General features: G+C 43.7%; 1 protein-coding gene across 6 annotated transcripts in view; it reads left to right on the forward strand.

Annotated features, from left to right (window-relative positions):
* Positions 1-1,763: 1,763 nt before the first annotated feature.
* The window catches only part of NFIB (nuclear factor I B), a 233,129-nt gene continuing 220,586 nt past the window's right edge, over positions 1,764-14,306 (forward strand). Inside the window, exons 1-2 of one of the 6 annotated variants that reach the window (XM_044265642.1) lie at positions 1,764-2,413; positions 8,522-9,053. In XM_044265642.1, the coding sequence (XP_044121577.1) occupies positions 2,384-2,413; positions 8,522-9,053 (562 nt within the window). In that variant the 5' untranslated portion in view covers positions 1,764-2,383. The remainder of the gene's footprint in view (positions 2,414-8,521; positions 9,054-14,306) is intronic. The other 5 variants (XM_044265641.1, XM_044265643.1, XM_044265644.1 and 2 more) reach the window with 5 other exon arrangements.

Below are 14,306 nucleotides of genomic sequence, written 5' to 3' on the forward strand. Positions count from 1 at the left end.
CAGCCCCTAGCTAGGTAGACGCGGAGCCCCTGGCACTCACTTTTCCTCTCTCCATTGTCTGGACAGCCTTTGCTTCCACCTCTTCCCCACCCACCCCTTGCCGAAAACTGGAATTTGGGGGGCGGGGAGAGAGAGAGAGAGAGAGCGAGCGAGCGAGCGAGAGAGAGTGTGTGTGTGTAAGTGTGCGCGCGCGCACGAGTACAGAAAGAGTGCAAGGCAAATCGCCTCCCTCCAAATACCCAAAATCAAGTTCATTCACTCGGGACCCCGCGGCTCGCGGCCGGGGTGGGGGCGGGGCCCTCCGCGCGGGAGCGAGGCAGGCGCGGCCGCCTCTGCAGGGCTGTAGCGGCACACGCACCCCGCTCGCGCGCGCGCGCCCGCCCTCCCCGCAGCTTCGGGCGCGCCGCGGCCCCGCCCTGCCTGCACCCCGACGGGGAGAGAGCCGCTTTCCGCCGGCGCCCGGGGCCCCGGGGGGTGGAGATTAGGAGCGAGCCAGCGGGGCCGCAGGAGGAGGAGAACCGAGCGGGCTGCGGGAGGAGGCGGAGAAGGAGGAGGGAGCAGGAGGCGGCGGCGGCAGCTCTGCCCGATCCTCCCGCTCCGAGCGAGGCCACGTGCACGGGGCACCCCCAGGAGGGCGGCAAACCGCGGCGAAGCGCGGCGCGCCGCTTCTGCGGAGCTGCCCCGGGGCGCGGGCCCGCGCTGGGGAGACCCCGGAGGACCCCGCCCCCCCGCCCCCGTCCGCGCCGGCACTCCCCAACTACTTGAGCCGAAGTTCGCTCAGGCCCCCGCCTCCTCGGTCTGCCCCTCCTCCCTTCAGCCGGCGGGCTTGGCAGACCGCGCCCGCCCCGGGTGCGAGAGTCGGCGCCCCAGCCTGGGCCCCGGGGCGGCCTGGGTGTGAGGGAATTTTCCATTCGTTCCTTTCTCGGGCCCAGACCGGCTCAGTGCTTCTCCCACTCGGATGTTCCCGCGGCTTAAAGAGTCCGCAGCGAGCACAGAAATACCTCTTCCAGGGCGGGTTTTCGGGGGTGTGTATGTGTGTGTGGTGGTGTGGGGAGACTGCAGGACTTGCCCAAAGGGCGGAAAGATCTAGTTTGAAAAAAAAAAAGTCATGGTTCTGTGGCACCGATATGAGACCTTTAACAAATGAGAGGGAGAGAGAGAGAGAGAGAGAGAGAAGAGAAAGAGAAGCAAGAGGAGGAGGAGGAAGGTGGGGGGCGGGGGGTGTGGAGAGGCTGGTGCAAAAGGAATGCGCGTTTGCAGGAGGAGGAGTAAAGCGATGATTGTGTAATTAAATAATAAAACAATCCTTAAGTCTGATTTGGAGAGAGCTCGAGCGGGGTCCAGAGGGTGGAACCGGTGAAATTTTCAACTTCCAAGTTTTGCAACGAAAGAAAGCGAGAGAGGGAGGGGAAAAAAGAGCCCAGAGCAGAAAAGAGCGGAGTTTGGAGCCGAGCGGGAGAGCGGGATTTATCGTTTGGGATTTTTCAGGAGCTCGTTCCGATCCCCTTGGGCTCTGGGCAGCGGCGGCAGCAGCAGCAGCCTCCTCGCTCGGCCGGGTCAGACGCGGGGCGAGGCGGGCGGGCGGGCGGCCGGGCGTGGAAGAGCCGGCGCGGGCGGCGGCGGCTGCAGCCGGGGACCGCGCCGCGAGCCTCTTCCGCCCGGGAGACCTGCGCCCGAGCCCCCTCCCTCACCCCGGCCTCTCCCTTCTCCCCCACCCACCCCGCCCCCACCCGGCCCTCTCCCGCGCGCGCCCCGCCACCCGCGCGCACTCGCTCACGCTCCCCCTCGCGCACACACATGGTCGGCTCGCGGCAAAGTTTCGCCTGCGATCGCCACTCCGGAATCCTGCCGCAGTGCTCGGGGCTGTAACCTTGAACTTTCCCAGCGCGGTGACACATTCTCCTCGCTCTCCCTCCCGCGCTCTCTCCTGCGTCCCCCTCCCCGCCTTTTTTAAAAAAGCATTTCACCACCAACCACCACCCCAATCCAACCCACCCCGAAGCTTCGCGCACCCCCTATCCCCCAACAACAACAACAACTGCAAAACAGAAAATAAATCCCCAAACCCAGGCGAAAAGCAGCCAACACCGGCGGCGGCGGCGGCGGCGGCCTCGGCGAGCAGGGCCAGCGCGCTCGGACTGCAAGAGGGTTAAAAGTGTAGATTGGATTTCACCCCGGGAAATCTAGCACGCCGAGTGAACTTGAATCTTTGGCTATTTAAGGAGGACTGGGTTTGTTGTGAAGTTGCGGTGATCCAGCGCAGAGCCCCGTCCTGATTGATCGCATCGCGGGGCTCAGATGACTGTAAAATGAATAGATGAAATTCTTGCTTCTTGAAGATTTTCTTGGGCATCTCCGGGAAAGTGCGTTTTAAGGCGAAGTCATGATGTATTCTCCCATCTGTCTCACTCAGGTACATGTCTCGGTCGCTCTCTCGAGCTTTCTCTCTAGTCCGAAATGCCTTTGTTTTGTTTTGTTGCTCGCGTCTGCGGACAATTAACGGCTTTAGTTAACCTCCGCACACCGCTGTCCCTAGCAGAAGTGGCCCGGAGTTGCGGCGGGATTTGCGGGGCGGCGTGGGAGCCGGCGCGCGGCCGCTCGCCCGAGGCCACCCCGCGCGTCCGGCCCCGCGCCCTGGGCACGGGGAGCGGGCGCCCGCGCGCTGCCAGGGCGGCTGGGCCGGGCGAGGCCGCCGGGGGTGGGCAGGGCCCCGGGCCGGGAGCGCTAGCCTCTGCGCGGCCCCCCGAGTGCCTGCTGCTGTGCGGCGCCCCTGCCCAGGGTGCCCGTCGCCCCTGTCGGTCGCTGGAGCGCTGAGACCCACTCCGGCTTTAGAGGAGATTTTACGGGGGGACTGAGCCGTAATAAACAACCAGTGAACTTGGGCGAGGGGACTCTATCTAGCACGAGTCCTTGTGGGCGCCTCTGGACTCCGCTGCAGGCAGTGGGCGGGCGACGAAGCGAGTCGGAGGTTGTGGTCCGGAGACCCATTCCTTTGCTTAATTTGGGGATCTGAAACTCTGGTCCATCGTGATCCGCACTTTGAGGTTTCCAGTGACCACACCACAAAGGCAGTCTTTATGTTGACACGAGTTAGTTGGTCGTGGTGAAAGTTAAAGACTTTAGAACATGTTCATTTTGTGGAGACCTGTTCATTTGACAATATTTGGGCGTAGCTTGGAAGGCAGAAAGTAATGATGGAAAAGTAAGGTCATTTTTGAAAAATTCACTTTGAAAATTGTCCTAAGACTTTAGGAACAACGTTATGAAATAAAACACTGGCTTGGTGCATTTTTAAGAGCACAATTTATATAATTTTAAACCAGACGGTCGAATGCAAAACTGGTGAGACCGAACGGACTTACCTGGGGGCAGTTTTCATCGCTGCCCAGCTAACTAACCAACTGGCGAACTAATTAAATATCTTAGCCCAGAGTGGTTATTTGAAGCATTATTTTAAACCTCGAAAAGTGGGGCTGTTGACTTCAGCTTTGAGGAGGAAGTGTCACCATTGATAATTGATAACCATTTTCTTGGACGTTGGCTTAGAAAACTACACAGTTAAAGAAGTGTCGCCAGGTCTTAGGTGTGTTACAATTTTTTAAAAATCCAATATCACGATGATGCATTTTTATAATGGACAAATGATTAAGATTTCAATTGTATGACAATTAGAAGCCATTGTGATTGGAAAGGACCGAGGCATTCATAAATTGTGAATGAAGATGAAAACAATGATAAGGCTTATTCAGTGATTGGATACAGTCCTGTAGCTTTTTGGCTGACACATTTTTTATTGTTTATATTTTGTTTGGCATCTGTGTATGATTAACTTAGATATGGCTATTTCAGCAAGTAATGTGCACTTTAATTTAACAAAACTGGAAAAATGAGTTGCTGAGTTATTTGTATTTTAAAAGCTATGTATAATGGCCAATAAATATGATGATGAAATTGTTTCAGGAATAAGGGATTGCCTTTAGTTGTAAAAGTTACCTTTCATATTACCTATCAGCAGGCTTTTTTTTTTTCCTTTCTGGTAAGCCATGTTCATTTGGTAATATTTTTACATTATTGAAGCACAGTTCAAATAAAACAAATTGAGGCAAGATTTTTCACTTACAAAGTAACTGCATGACTTATTCTCACCTGTAAAGGATTGCTTTTCTATATTAATTTGTATTTCTAGCATCAGCTGCTCAGAAACCTTGCTAGCGATTACACTGCATTTTTTATTTCCTCTAAATATGCATTGTAAAGTCACTAGCTTTATCTTAATTTCAATAAGTTGGAGATAACATTGTAGCATCGTGACATATGGAATATTAGGAGCATATATAGCACAATCATTCAGCTATCACATTAGTATTCAAGAACACATACTTACCACCACTAATTCATGATGACTAACATTCTCTCTTGTTTTAATAATGTAAATTTAGGTTGACGTATTAAAACTGTTTTGGGGATTTCAGGCCTATACTCCAGAAGGAACTGTAGCTTTCTAATTCTCTTTTAATATCTCTGTGACTTTATAGGTAATGTAAGGTGTTGCAAAAGTAAGAGCACATGAACAGTGTTACTTTTATATCAGACCAGTAGTTTAGCTTTGTATTATAAAAGTCTATTAGCTATGGCAAAATGTTTTTTAGGATATGTAAATACAGAATAGAGAAACATTCTTATTGGCAGAAAACTTTACAAAGTGTCTCAGTTGTTGCAATAAAGTATCTAGGTTTTAGAAAGAATTTTAATTTCAAAAGGAACTACAGTTTAAGTTGTTAATATTTAGCAAAATGTTATGTAAAAGCATCAGGATTCCCCTATAAATCAGCACATATACCTCAGTACAAATCAGGTATAAAAGGAAAAATCAGAACCATCATATGTGATTTAATATTTTGCTTTTTCTAAAAATAATGTAAACACATAATAAAACTTTTACTTGGCATGATTGCATTGAATTATTAAAATTTCAAGTTCTTCATGGAACATATTTTAAATGGTTTATTATTGTAGCAGTGTCCCAAGAATATCTAGTATTTACTCTTACACCTCTAGATTGATCTAATTTTCTGTTTTCCTTTCATGGAAACCATTGTTTCTATAAAGAAAAATAAATATTTCTGGTGAAATTAAGATTGTTTACTTTTATATTTGATATTTGTAACTTGGCTATTTTATCAATTTAGTTCAACTAAAGGAAGTTTCAAAAGAGAAATGTCAATGAATTTCAATAAAAATTCTAAAAGAGTGAGGTGGCATATTGCCTTAGTATAGAGCCATTAGATCTTCGGTTACTTATATGCTTAACTTAAAAAAAAAACAAACCCAAAAAAACCTTTCATAATGGTTTAAAGTGTTATTGTGATAACCTATTAATTAGGACATTTGAATACCTTAATCACTTCTTTTTTGGATGAAGACAGTTACTATGCTTCATATTCATGTCACTCAAAATTACTAAAAATATATTGCAATTTAGTGCTAGAAAACAGTCACACTTGAGAGGTGACATTTTAGGCTTGTTTAGTACAGAAGTATATGTGACTTATAACAAACCTGTACTTATCATCATTTTTTTGGAGGTTATGTCTCCTTGTCAAGTGTTTCGCTTGAAAGGAATCCACAGAATATTAAAGCCCTGAAACACATTTATAAGGCAACTTTGTGGATTGAGAAAGTTTGCTATTTCTATTTGTCAATAAGGAAAAAAAAAGTATGTTTTAAAACATTATTTGGCAACATTGGCAACAAACTCAAGGCAACCTTAAAAAAAAAAAACCACGTTGTTTTGTGTGCATTTGCTAAGAAATTCCAAATTCAGTTCTCAAATTTGCATTTTGATTGTTTAAAATAACTTACTAAAATTTTGGGATTACATGAGAGATGATTTGCAACTCAAACAAATTTAATCAAAAGTATGTTTGATGTCTTAATAAGAAAATGAAATGTCACTGAACATAGTACTTAAGGATGTAAGCACTTAAGAGTTACCGCACCGCTTAATATCTGTTGCTGTAATACAGCATTTTAAAAAGCATGGCAACGGTAACACTACCCCCTCCCATCCCCATGTATTCTTTACATTCTCAACCCCTTAGCTGATGAGTATGTATGTATGTTTTTTAATCGTATCAATAAATCGTAGTAAAAGTCAGATTATAGGAAGTGAGTTCCCAAAGCATGTTTAAGTCCACACTTCCTTCAACAGGGCTTCCTTTGCATTATTTCTAAGGGGGATAAACAAAGTTTTTGTAGTTACAGTGAAAGCTGAAAGCATGGCATCAGAAAGTATATAGAGATAGGGAGGTCTTATCATGGGGCTGTGGTTGCTGTGAGCAGGGCTGCCTTCCCACACAAAGAACAGATTGTGGTTTAACTCTTTCCATGGCCTAGTTTAATGTGCTCACATAGTAACCGAATTGTTCAAATCTCTGCTGGAAACTACTGATCGGTTTAATGATTTCCTCTATGGCATTTGGTTATGCCTCATGCTGTGATGTAATCATCTGCATTCTGTATTGTTATGAAATTTTGATTTATACTCATTCTGCCAGAGGAACGTTTTTACAGCAATATGTTAAAACACTTGATAACTGCATTATTGATTGGATGGGACGTGCACCTTTTCCGGGTGTGATACACATACATGAACATGCTGCAGTCTTTAACACCGAAAACTCGAATTTCATCTTAAAAATGGATTCAAACCCATTGGGGATTTTCTTTGGCCCCCTTCTTTGTTCCAGTGTCATTAGTTGCACTTTCTTCATCTTTACCCTCATGGCATTCATCAGACTGCTGGTTAGATAGAATTTATTTCTCGTAATTCAGGGTGACCAGCCCTAGTGTGTCAATTCCAAGTTGGGATCTGATAAGTTAGTGAAAGTTATTTTCCTGGCTGGGGTGACAGTACAGTCAGGGCGTTCAGAAAAGTGGCTGCAGTGGGAAGTTCTTATTTGCTTCGGATCTTGGTTTATTGCTCCTGTACAGTATGCCTGCCCAGGATGTTAGCTCTTTCTCTGAGCAGTAATAGGGCCTCAGCTTATGAGACAGGATTTACCTATGGCAGGAAGTAATGAAACACGAACTGCTTTGGGAAGTAACTTGGAATATCTGTAGATGAAGATAATCTGCCGTTCCACGCTGCCCCCCCTCCCTTAAAAAAAGGCTTAGATGGAACAGGCTGGGAAAATGCAGGAGCCTAAGGTAAACCACTTCATTCAAAAGATGGGATACTGTAGAGTTGATGCACGTGCAGACTCACAAGCCGTGCATACGTGCACCCACACTCTGGCCGAAGAATTCACACACGTAGCAAATGAATTGTATCGATTCCACAAAAGCAGTAAGTGACCAGCGGTGCACTCCTGGTGTCCCCCTGCAACTGCACGCAGAGACACAAAGCATATAAAGTTGGTGCCAAGTTGCCATTTCTCATTGTTCACTTCAGATTGATTTTTAAGGGGTTTAGAATAATTGCCGTACTCATGTGATCGGTTAACAAATTAACGGACTCCGTGGGGCTTCAGATTCTCTAGGAAAGCTGCCTGAAGAACCTTCACATAATTTTTGTTTTCAACTTTGGGAACTTCTATTGAAAAATGAAAAGAGTGTGTCGGTGTGTCCGTGAGAGAATAGGAGAGTGTGAGAGTGTGTGTGTGTGTGTGTGTGTGTATGTGTGTGTACGCGTGTGCCTTGGAGGCTGGTGTTGGTGAGGGGGGGAGAGAATGCACGGCTCAAAGTATGGAAACCTTCTGTTCAGGACACTGATACGGCAAGCTGTGTCCTTTGCCCACTTTCCCTCACTGTATACCGGTTTCTCTAGTTACCACTCTTGGAATGGTGCTGTTTCAGTGTTGGAATGTTGGACGTTTGATAAGAAAATGGATCAAGTTTAATGGCGCATGCTCTTTGTGCCACCAGCAGCCTCTTGCTGAGAGCATGCTCCAAAAGCGGGAACTGTGTGGCATTACACTGAGCATCTATATGCTTTGTGTTTCTGTGCCACAGAGAAGAGAAATGAACTGTGGCATCGCTCCTGCCTTCTGAACAGCTCTGCTCCGATTAAAAAAAAAAAAAACCAGTCTCACTGTGTTCTTTGTAAAATGGTACTGCTTCGTGTTAGTTGGTCAATCAAATATTTAAATATTAAATTGGGTGCCAGGCACCTTGGTTACTTACGTTTTAGAGAATGTAGGATGCATGGTGGGAATGAGGGGGATGGGGCCAGAGTGGAAATACAAATATAAATCTTATTTTCTTTTTAGGAGGCACGATCAACCTGTAAATTTTGGTGGAAAAGGGACTGCTTGGCGGACTTTGTTTTCTTCTTTTCCTGCTGTTTTGATAATTTTAAATAAGAAAGGAATGTGATTTTTATGCATAACTTTTTGGAGTGAATTGGGAATGGATTATAGTTTTATTTATTTATTTATTTATTTATTTTTGAGCCTTTAAAATTAAGCTGACTGTGTCTGTTTCCCCCCCCTTCGCCCGCCCCAACCTTCATCTTCAACAGGATGAATTTCACCCATTCATCGAGGCACTCCTTCCACATGTCCGTGCAATCGCCTACACTTGGTTCAACCTGCAGGCTCGGAAACGCAAGTACTTTAAAAAGCACGAGAAGCGAATGTCAAAGGACGAAGAAAGAGCAGTCAAAGATGAGCTTCTCAGCGAAAAGCCTGAAATCAAACAGAAGTGGGCATCCAGGCTCCTGGCCAAGCTGCGCAAAGACATCCGCCAGGAGTACCGAGAGGACTTTGTGCTCACCGTGACTGGCAAGAAGCACCCGTGCTGTGTCTTATCCAATCCCGACCAGAAGGGTAAGATTAGGAGAATCGACTGCCTGCGACAGGCAGACAAAGTCTGGCGTCTGGATCTAGTCATGGTGATCCTGTTCAAAGGCATCCCCTTGGAAAGTACCGATGGAGAGCGGCTCATGAAATCCCCTCATTGCACAAACCCAGCACTTTGTGTCCAGCCACATCATATCACAGTATCAGTTAAGGAGCTTGATTTGTTTTTGGCATACTACGTGCAGGAGCAAGGTAGGAGCAGATCGTTCTTTCTTCTAGTAGGGCAAACACTGCCCGCAAACCCCGTATACGAAATAGCTGGCTTGGGTTAGATGGTCCACGAGGCCCCTAGGTCTCCTTCACCCATGCTGGGTGGGGTGGCCTGCCCTCTTCCACTGCCACGTCCACTGCCATGGGCCAGCCATGGACACAGGCGTGGAGCTTTTGTACCTGGATAGGTGTGGGTATTTTGCAAAAGACCACAAAGAGATGCGTTTTCAGATGTCTTTGAAATAATATACCTTTTCAAAGGCACAGACTAGTCTGAAAACTGGAGTTTATTACAATTCACTTTTTGTCCTTGGCTGCATTCCTTGCGTCTAGTCATCGTTTCTCCATTTGAAAATGTAACTTTATTTATGAAGAGTCAAACCGCTTTTTAATAATCTTTGCATTGGCCTCGTAACTAGCAAGGTAGATGAACTTTGTTCACGAATCTAGTCCTGTTGCAACGAAAATAGAATTTACGTTTTCCTGTTACAAAATGCTTAAGATAGCCAATATCAGAAAGTGTATCTTACGCGAACCTGAATTTATTTAATTTAAATATTTCTATCGACACCTCCTATTGATTGTGTATTATTCGCCATAGATTAAATGGATGATAGTTCTTCTTTAAATAATTTATGGTATAATATTTTCCCAACATGACTTGGGAATACTTAATATCATTAGTTTACTTGAATGTGAATTCACAAAACTTACTGAGGAGAGAAGTTGCAGCTCTTCTTACAGAACAAAAACAGAAAGTGGACTGGTTACACTGGTTTAAAATAAATCTCAAAAAGAATGCAGAAACCACATACCGTACCTATAAAGAAAAGACTTGATAAAGACAGTGGTATAAATGTTGCCTGGGTGAGTCAAAAATAGGGGATATTTTTGCTAAGCATTTTTTGAGTTCATGAAATATGTTTTTTTTTATTATTATTTTGTACTTTCCTTTAAATAACTGACAGTTTCTTTTCTTCAAATAAATGTGTCAGGATATGGATTTCCACGTATTAGCAATAGTCCGTAGTAAAACATCATTTTAAGAAAGTAGCATACCAAAAGTGGACTGAAGTTTGATCTGCCACAGATGGTGGGTCATTTCCTAACTTGGCCTGGTCATAGAGAAATGGCCTGCAGATAGCGAGGTGGCAGACGGGTTATCTGTTGTTCGTTATATAAATCTGGGATTCAGCAAATTGGTGTGAACCTTATCATTATCCAGAAAAAAAAAAATCAAAATTACTCTTTTGCCTCAGAAATCTAGGTACTTGTTACATGTTTTTTTGTCTTTATATTTCCTTGATATAGTTTTAGAGATATGCTTAAATGTCATTTAAAAAAAAATTCTTAGTTTGATTTTAAATAAGATGCTCAAAATCATATATTTGAAACTACCGCTTTTTTTTTTTTTTTTGAAACATTGCTTTTGCCATCACCGTGGACTTAAGAATTAAGGTCCAAATAATGATGGTTTAGGGAAAAATATATTTTCGCCCTGTGCGTCCTAAAATAAAAGCTCATTAACACATGACACTTAATTTGATTGACAGCTGTCTAGGAGGTGACATCCTAAGGTGGGCTGTAGATCTGTGTTGGGTTGACTGTGGATGTGTTGTAAGTGTGTTGTGAAAGTCGAGGCTGGAAGTAAAGTTTTAAAAAGTGGGTCATGCAACTTTTTAGTACAGGGAGGGAAGATTTGCAACCACTTCCCTGCTGCTCACATTTTAACTTGCTCGAAGGCTAGTCCTTGAGGTGCACATGCATGTGTATTCATTCCCCATTCCCGGGGCAGGCAGCCAACTCTCTTGGTTGATGAACTGACAATAAAGAACATATCCTTTGGATTTGTGGAGATAGATTGAAGAAAGAAAAATGCGTAAATGCCTTCTGCATTGCACCATTGGTCATGATAATCATGAAGTTTTAAGCAACTCTTGGAGACCATGTTTTCAGACAGAACATTGATTTTGTTGTTGTTTTGAGTCTCTGTCATAAAAAGCTTTCATTATTTTACCCTGTATATCTAATTTGTATCCCCTCCTACCTGCCAGCGCGTCATCTCTTCTTAACATCTGTTGGCTCTTTCTTTGAAAAAGTCCTATCAGGAAGCTTTTGCGTTTTCCTTTTTTCACATTTCATATCTTTTTTTTTTTTTTTTTTGGTCAAATGTAGGTTAATTATGTTGTTTTGCAGTGCAATTGATTGAAGAAGGCATTTACAAAGATAAGTCTGTAGTCAATCAAAGTGCTGCCTATGTCTCATCATGACTCTTTATTTCTCCTCTAAGTACATGAAAACCCACTTAAGTCAGTTTTATAAATCAGGCAAAGAAGTATGAAGAGTAACATGAAGGAAAAATAAGAAAAGAAAGCTGTAATGTTTACAACAGAATGAGCAGCAAAACTACCTTTCCCCCCCTTTCTCTCTGTCTCTTCACTTCTAAACGACTGGGAGGAAAACATGAGAAAGAACAGAGAGAATGCCAAAGATGGTTGCCACTGGCACCAGGATTGGCATCAGACCCTCTTTGTTTAGCTCAGGATGCCTGTGATTTGTTAGTTGGCATCCGCATTGCAGAGTGGAGTGATGTTACAATATATTGACAATTTCCAGATCTAGAAATGTCAATAGTCCTCTTGGTTATTTATACAAGATCACAAACTGCATCTCTTCTGGAGGATGAAATAAAGACCAACATATAATAAAGTTCCATTGTTGGCCAACTTCCTATGCTTTTCTTTTTCCCTCTTTCTCTTTTGGTTCAACCCACACTTCTTTTTTTTTTTTTTCCTTCATGCCCAGCAGCCTCATCTTTTTTGAAATGTGGAAAGAGTTACTAGAGCTTTGACACAAGCTCTAGTACTACATCTGCATCTGATATGGTTTTGGGAAAAATTTATGCATTTCAAAATCACTTTTGATATAGAGTTCATTAGACCTTTGCATCCCATGGCCACGAGGCAGTATTTTCTTTAAAGCTAAATCTCTTTGTTATTCAGCTTCTCCTATGCATATAGCCCGACTGACCGCAATTTAGTCCATTTTTCTATTTCTCCACATTAGTAAAGGGTCATGTTCAATACAGTCATTTATAAAATTATATAAGCCCCCCGCTTTACCTCCCATATACGCATCATGGGGGAGTAACTGCGTTTAAATCCATAAAATCATTTGACGTTATTGATTCAGAGGGCTGCGCTTCGGCTGTTCCGTTGCTACAAGAACCGCCATTTTGTTTGTGAAGTGCCAGGCGAGGGGGAAAAAAAAGGCAGACACTGTGCTTGATGCCAATAATGGTTGCCAGTGGCACCGAGGTTGGCATCAGACCCTCTTTGTCTAGTTGCTGAATGCCTTTGATTCGTTGGTTGGCATCCGCATTGCAGTGGGCACACTGGAAAGTTTTTGACAATCCCTGAATGAAAGCTGCTTGCTTGTTTGCTGCAGCAAATCTTAGCTAATATAAAACCCTTCCTTTTTATTTTTTAGTTTTTTTTTTCCTTTCTTTCTTTTAAGTCTGTGTGATAGATCAGAGGAAAAAAATAGCTCTAAAGTGGCCTCCATTTTCCCAAAGATGTTAAAGATGTCCAATGATTCTTGGGCAGGTGGTACCTAGTCCCCATATTGTCTTTGTTATTGCATTCATGAAAGCAAAGCAAAACAAAACAAAACAAAAACCAGGCAAGGCTTGCACAGGACACCTTCCTGGGATGTAAGTGTGCTGTAGGGTGTGGGGTGTGCACTGAGGATGTGGGGAAGACTTGCTGAATGTAGTGATATTTAATGCATTCGTTATGACTGACTCTTCGCTTTCAGTCCTGTCACTGCTTATTTCTCATGCAATTTGTAGTTCCCTCAGTTTCCACCCTTCCAAATCTTACAGTGACATGTTGAGAGGATCTAACTTTTCTTCCTAGTGACTTATGTGTAACAGTGTAAATGTTAAAAAAAAAAAAAAAAAAAAAAAAGCAAAACTTCATGAGGAAACCTATGTGTTCAGGTCTGATACAAATCCTCCAATCCTGAATTTCTCAATTCTGTATCAAAACGTTGCCAGATTCTCAGCACGGTCCTGCACACCAGGAAAACCAACCAAAAGGCTAAAATAATTTTGGTTGACGTTTCCTAGATAGTGAGCATTAATATTGCTTTCCGGTTAACCACCATTATCTCATTAATTAATAAGAAGGATTAGCAGTTCCACCCCAAAGGGCTGCAGAGAAGGAAGTCTGGCCTATGGGAGGCCTTGAGTCCAGGCTGTGTCCTGTCTGAAGGGGAAATGGGGAGGGGTGGGGTGGAATGGGGGGGGGCTGGGCTTTCTCTGAGGCAGGGAAGGGTTTTGAAGAAGGAGGTCAAAACACACTAAGAAGTTTAAAGATCTCAAGAGATAGTAACTGTTGTCCTGAATTTAACAGTTCAGAGTTTAAACTAAGTCAGCCTAACTGATTTTTGGACCGTACGTTGCACTCCTATTAAACATGTTTCGGATATTGAAGAGAGTCCTCTCATGGCTCATGGCTGTCATCAAGGAGGAGTTTCCTTTAGCCTTGGGGAACCTTTAAAGCCACGATCCACTGCTGGGTGGCAACTTTTGTTGTTTTATTGTTAAGTGTGATGATAATTAAAGTACATTTTGCAGTTGTGAAAAATGTGACTTGTTTACAGGGGAGGTTGTAATCATTGTTACTGTTTTTGAAATAGAATCCTTCCCGGTTGTCACATATCATTAGCAAGGAAACAAATGCTAAGAATTATTTTCCTCCCTCAGTTACTGACTTTTAGAATCCTTTTGGGTAACCATTATTTCTTTATGAAAAGCTGACGCAGATAATTGTTTGCTAGTTGACAGCGTATTTTAACATTTTAATAAATTCCACTTCATTTTCAGGTATTTCCCATTATGGGGAAAACTAAGCTTTTGTAATTTGTTAAAATGAGTCCATTCTCCAGGATGGTCTGGTGTGCGTGGACTGCAAAGGGCTCAGAGAGCAGAGAGTTCATGTGCACGTGGGATTTGGGGGGACACTGCAAAGTTTTCCCGTCTAGCATTCTGTCCTTGACTGAACTCCTGAACTCCAGTGCACAGTTGCTTGCATTCTGGCTCACACACACAATTCACAAGATAAAGAATGGCTCTTACTGACATGTCTTGCTCCTAGGCTTAATGAGACTTTTGTGGGAACATATATTGTAAGATAAGATACTTAGCCATTTTCTCACTGATAAGAAGAAAAC

This window comes from Neovison vison, chromosome 9 (assembly GCF_020171115.1).
Source record: "Neovison vison isolate M4711 chromosome 9, ASM_NN_V1, whole genome shotgun sequence".
In the NCBI taxonomy this organism is placed as follows: Eukaryota; Metazoa; Chordata; class Mammalia; order Carnivora; family Mustelidae; genus Neogale; species Neogale vison.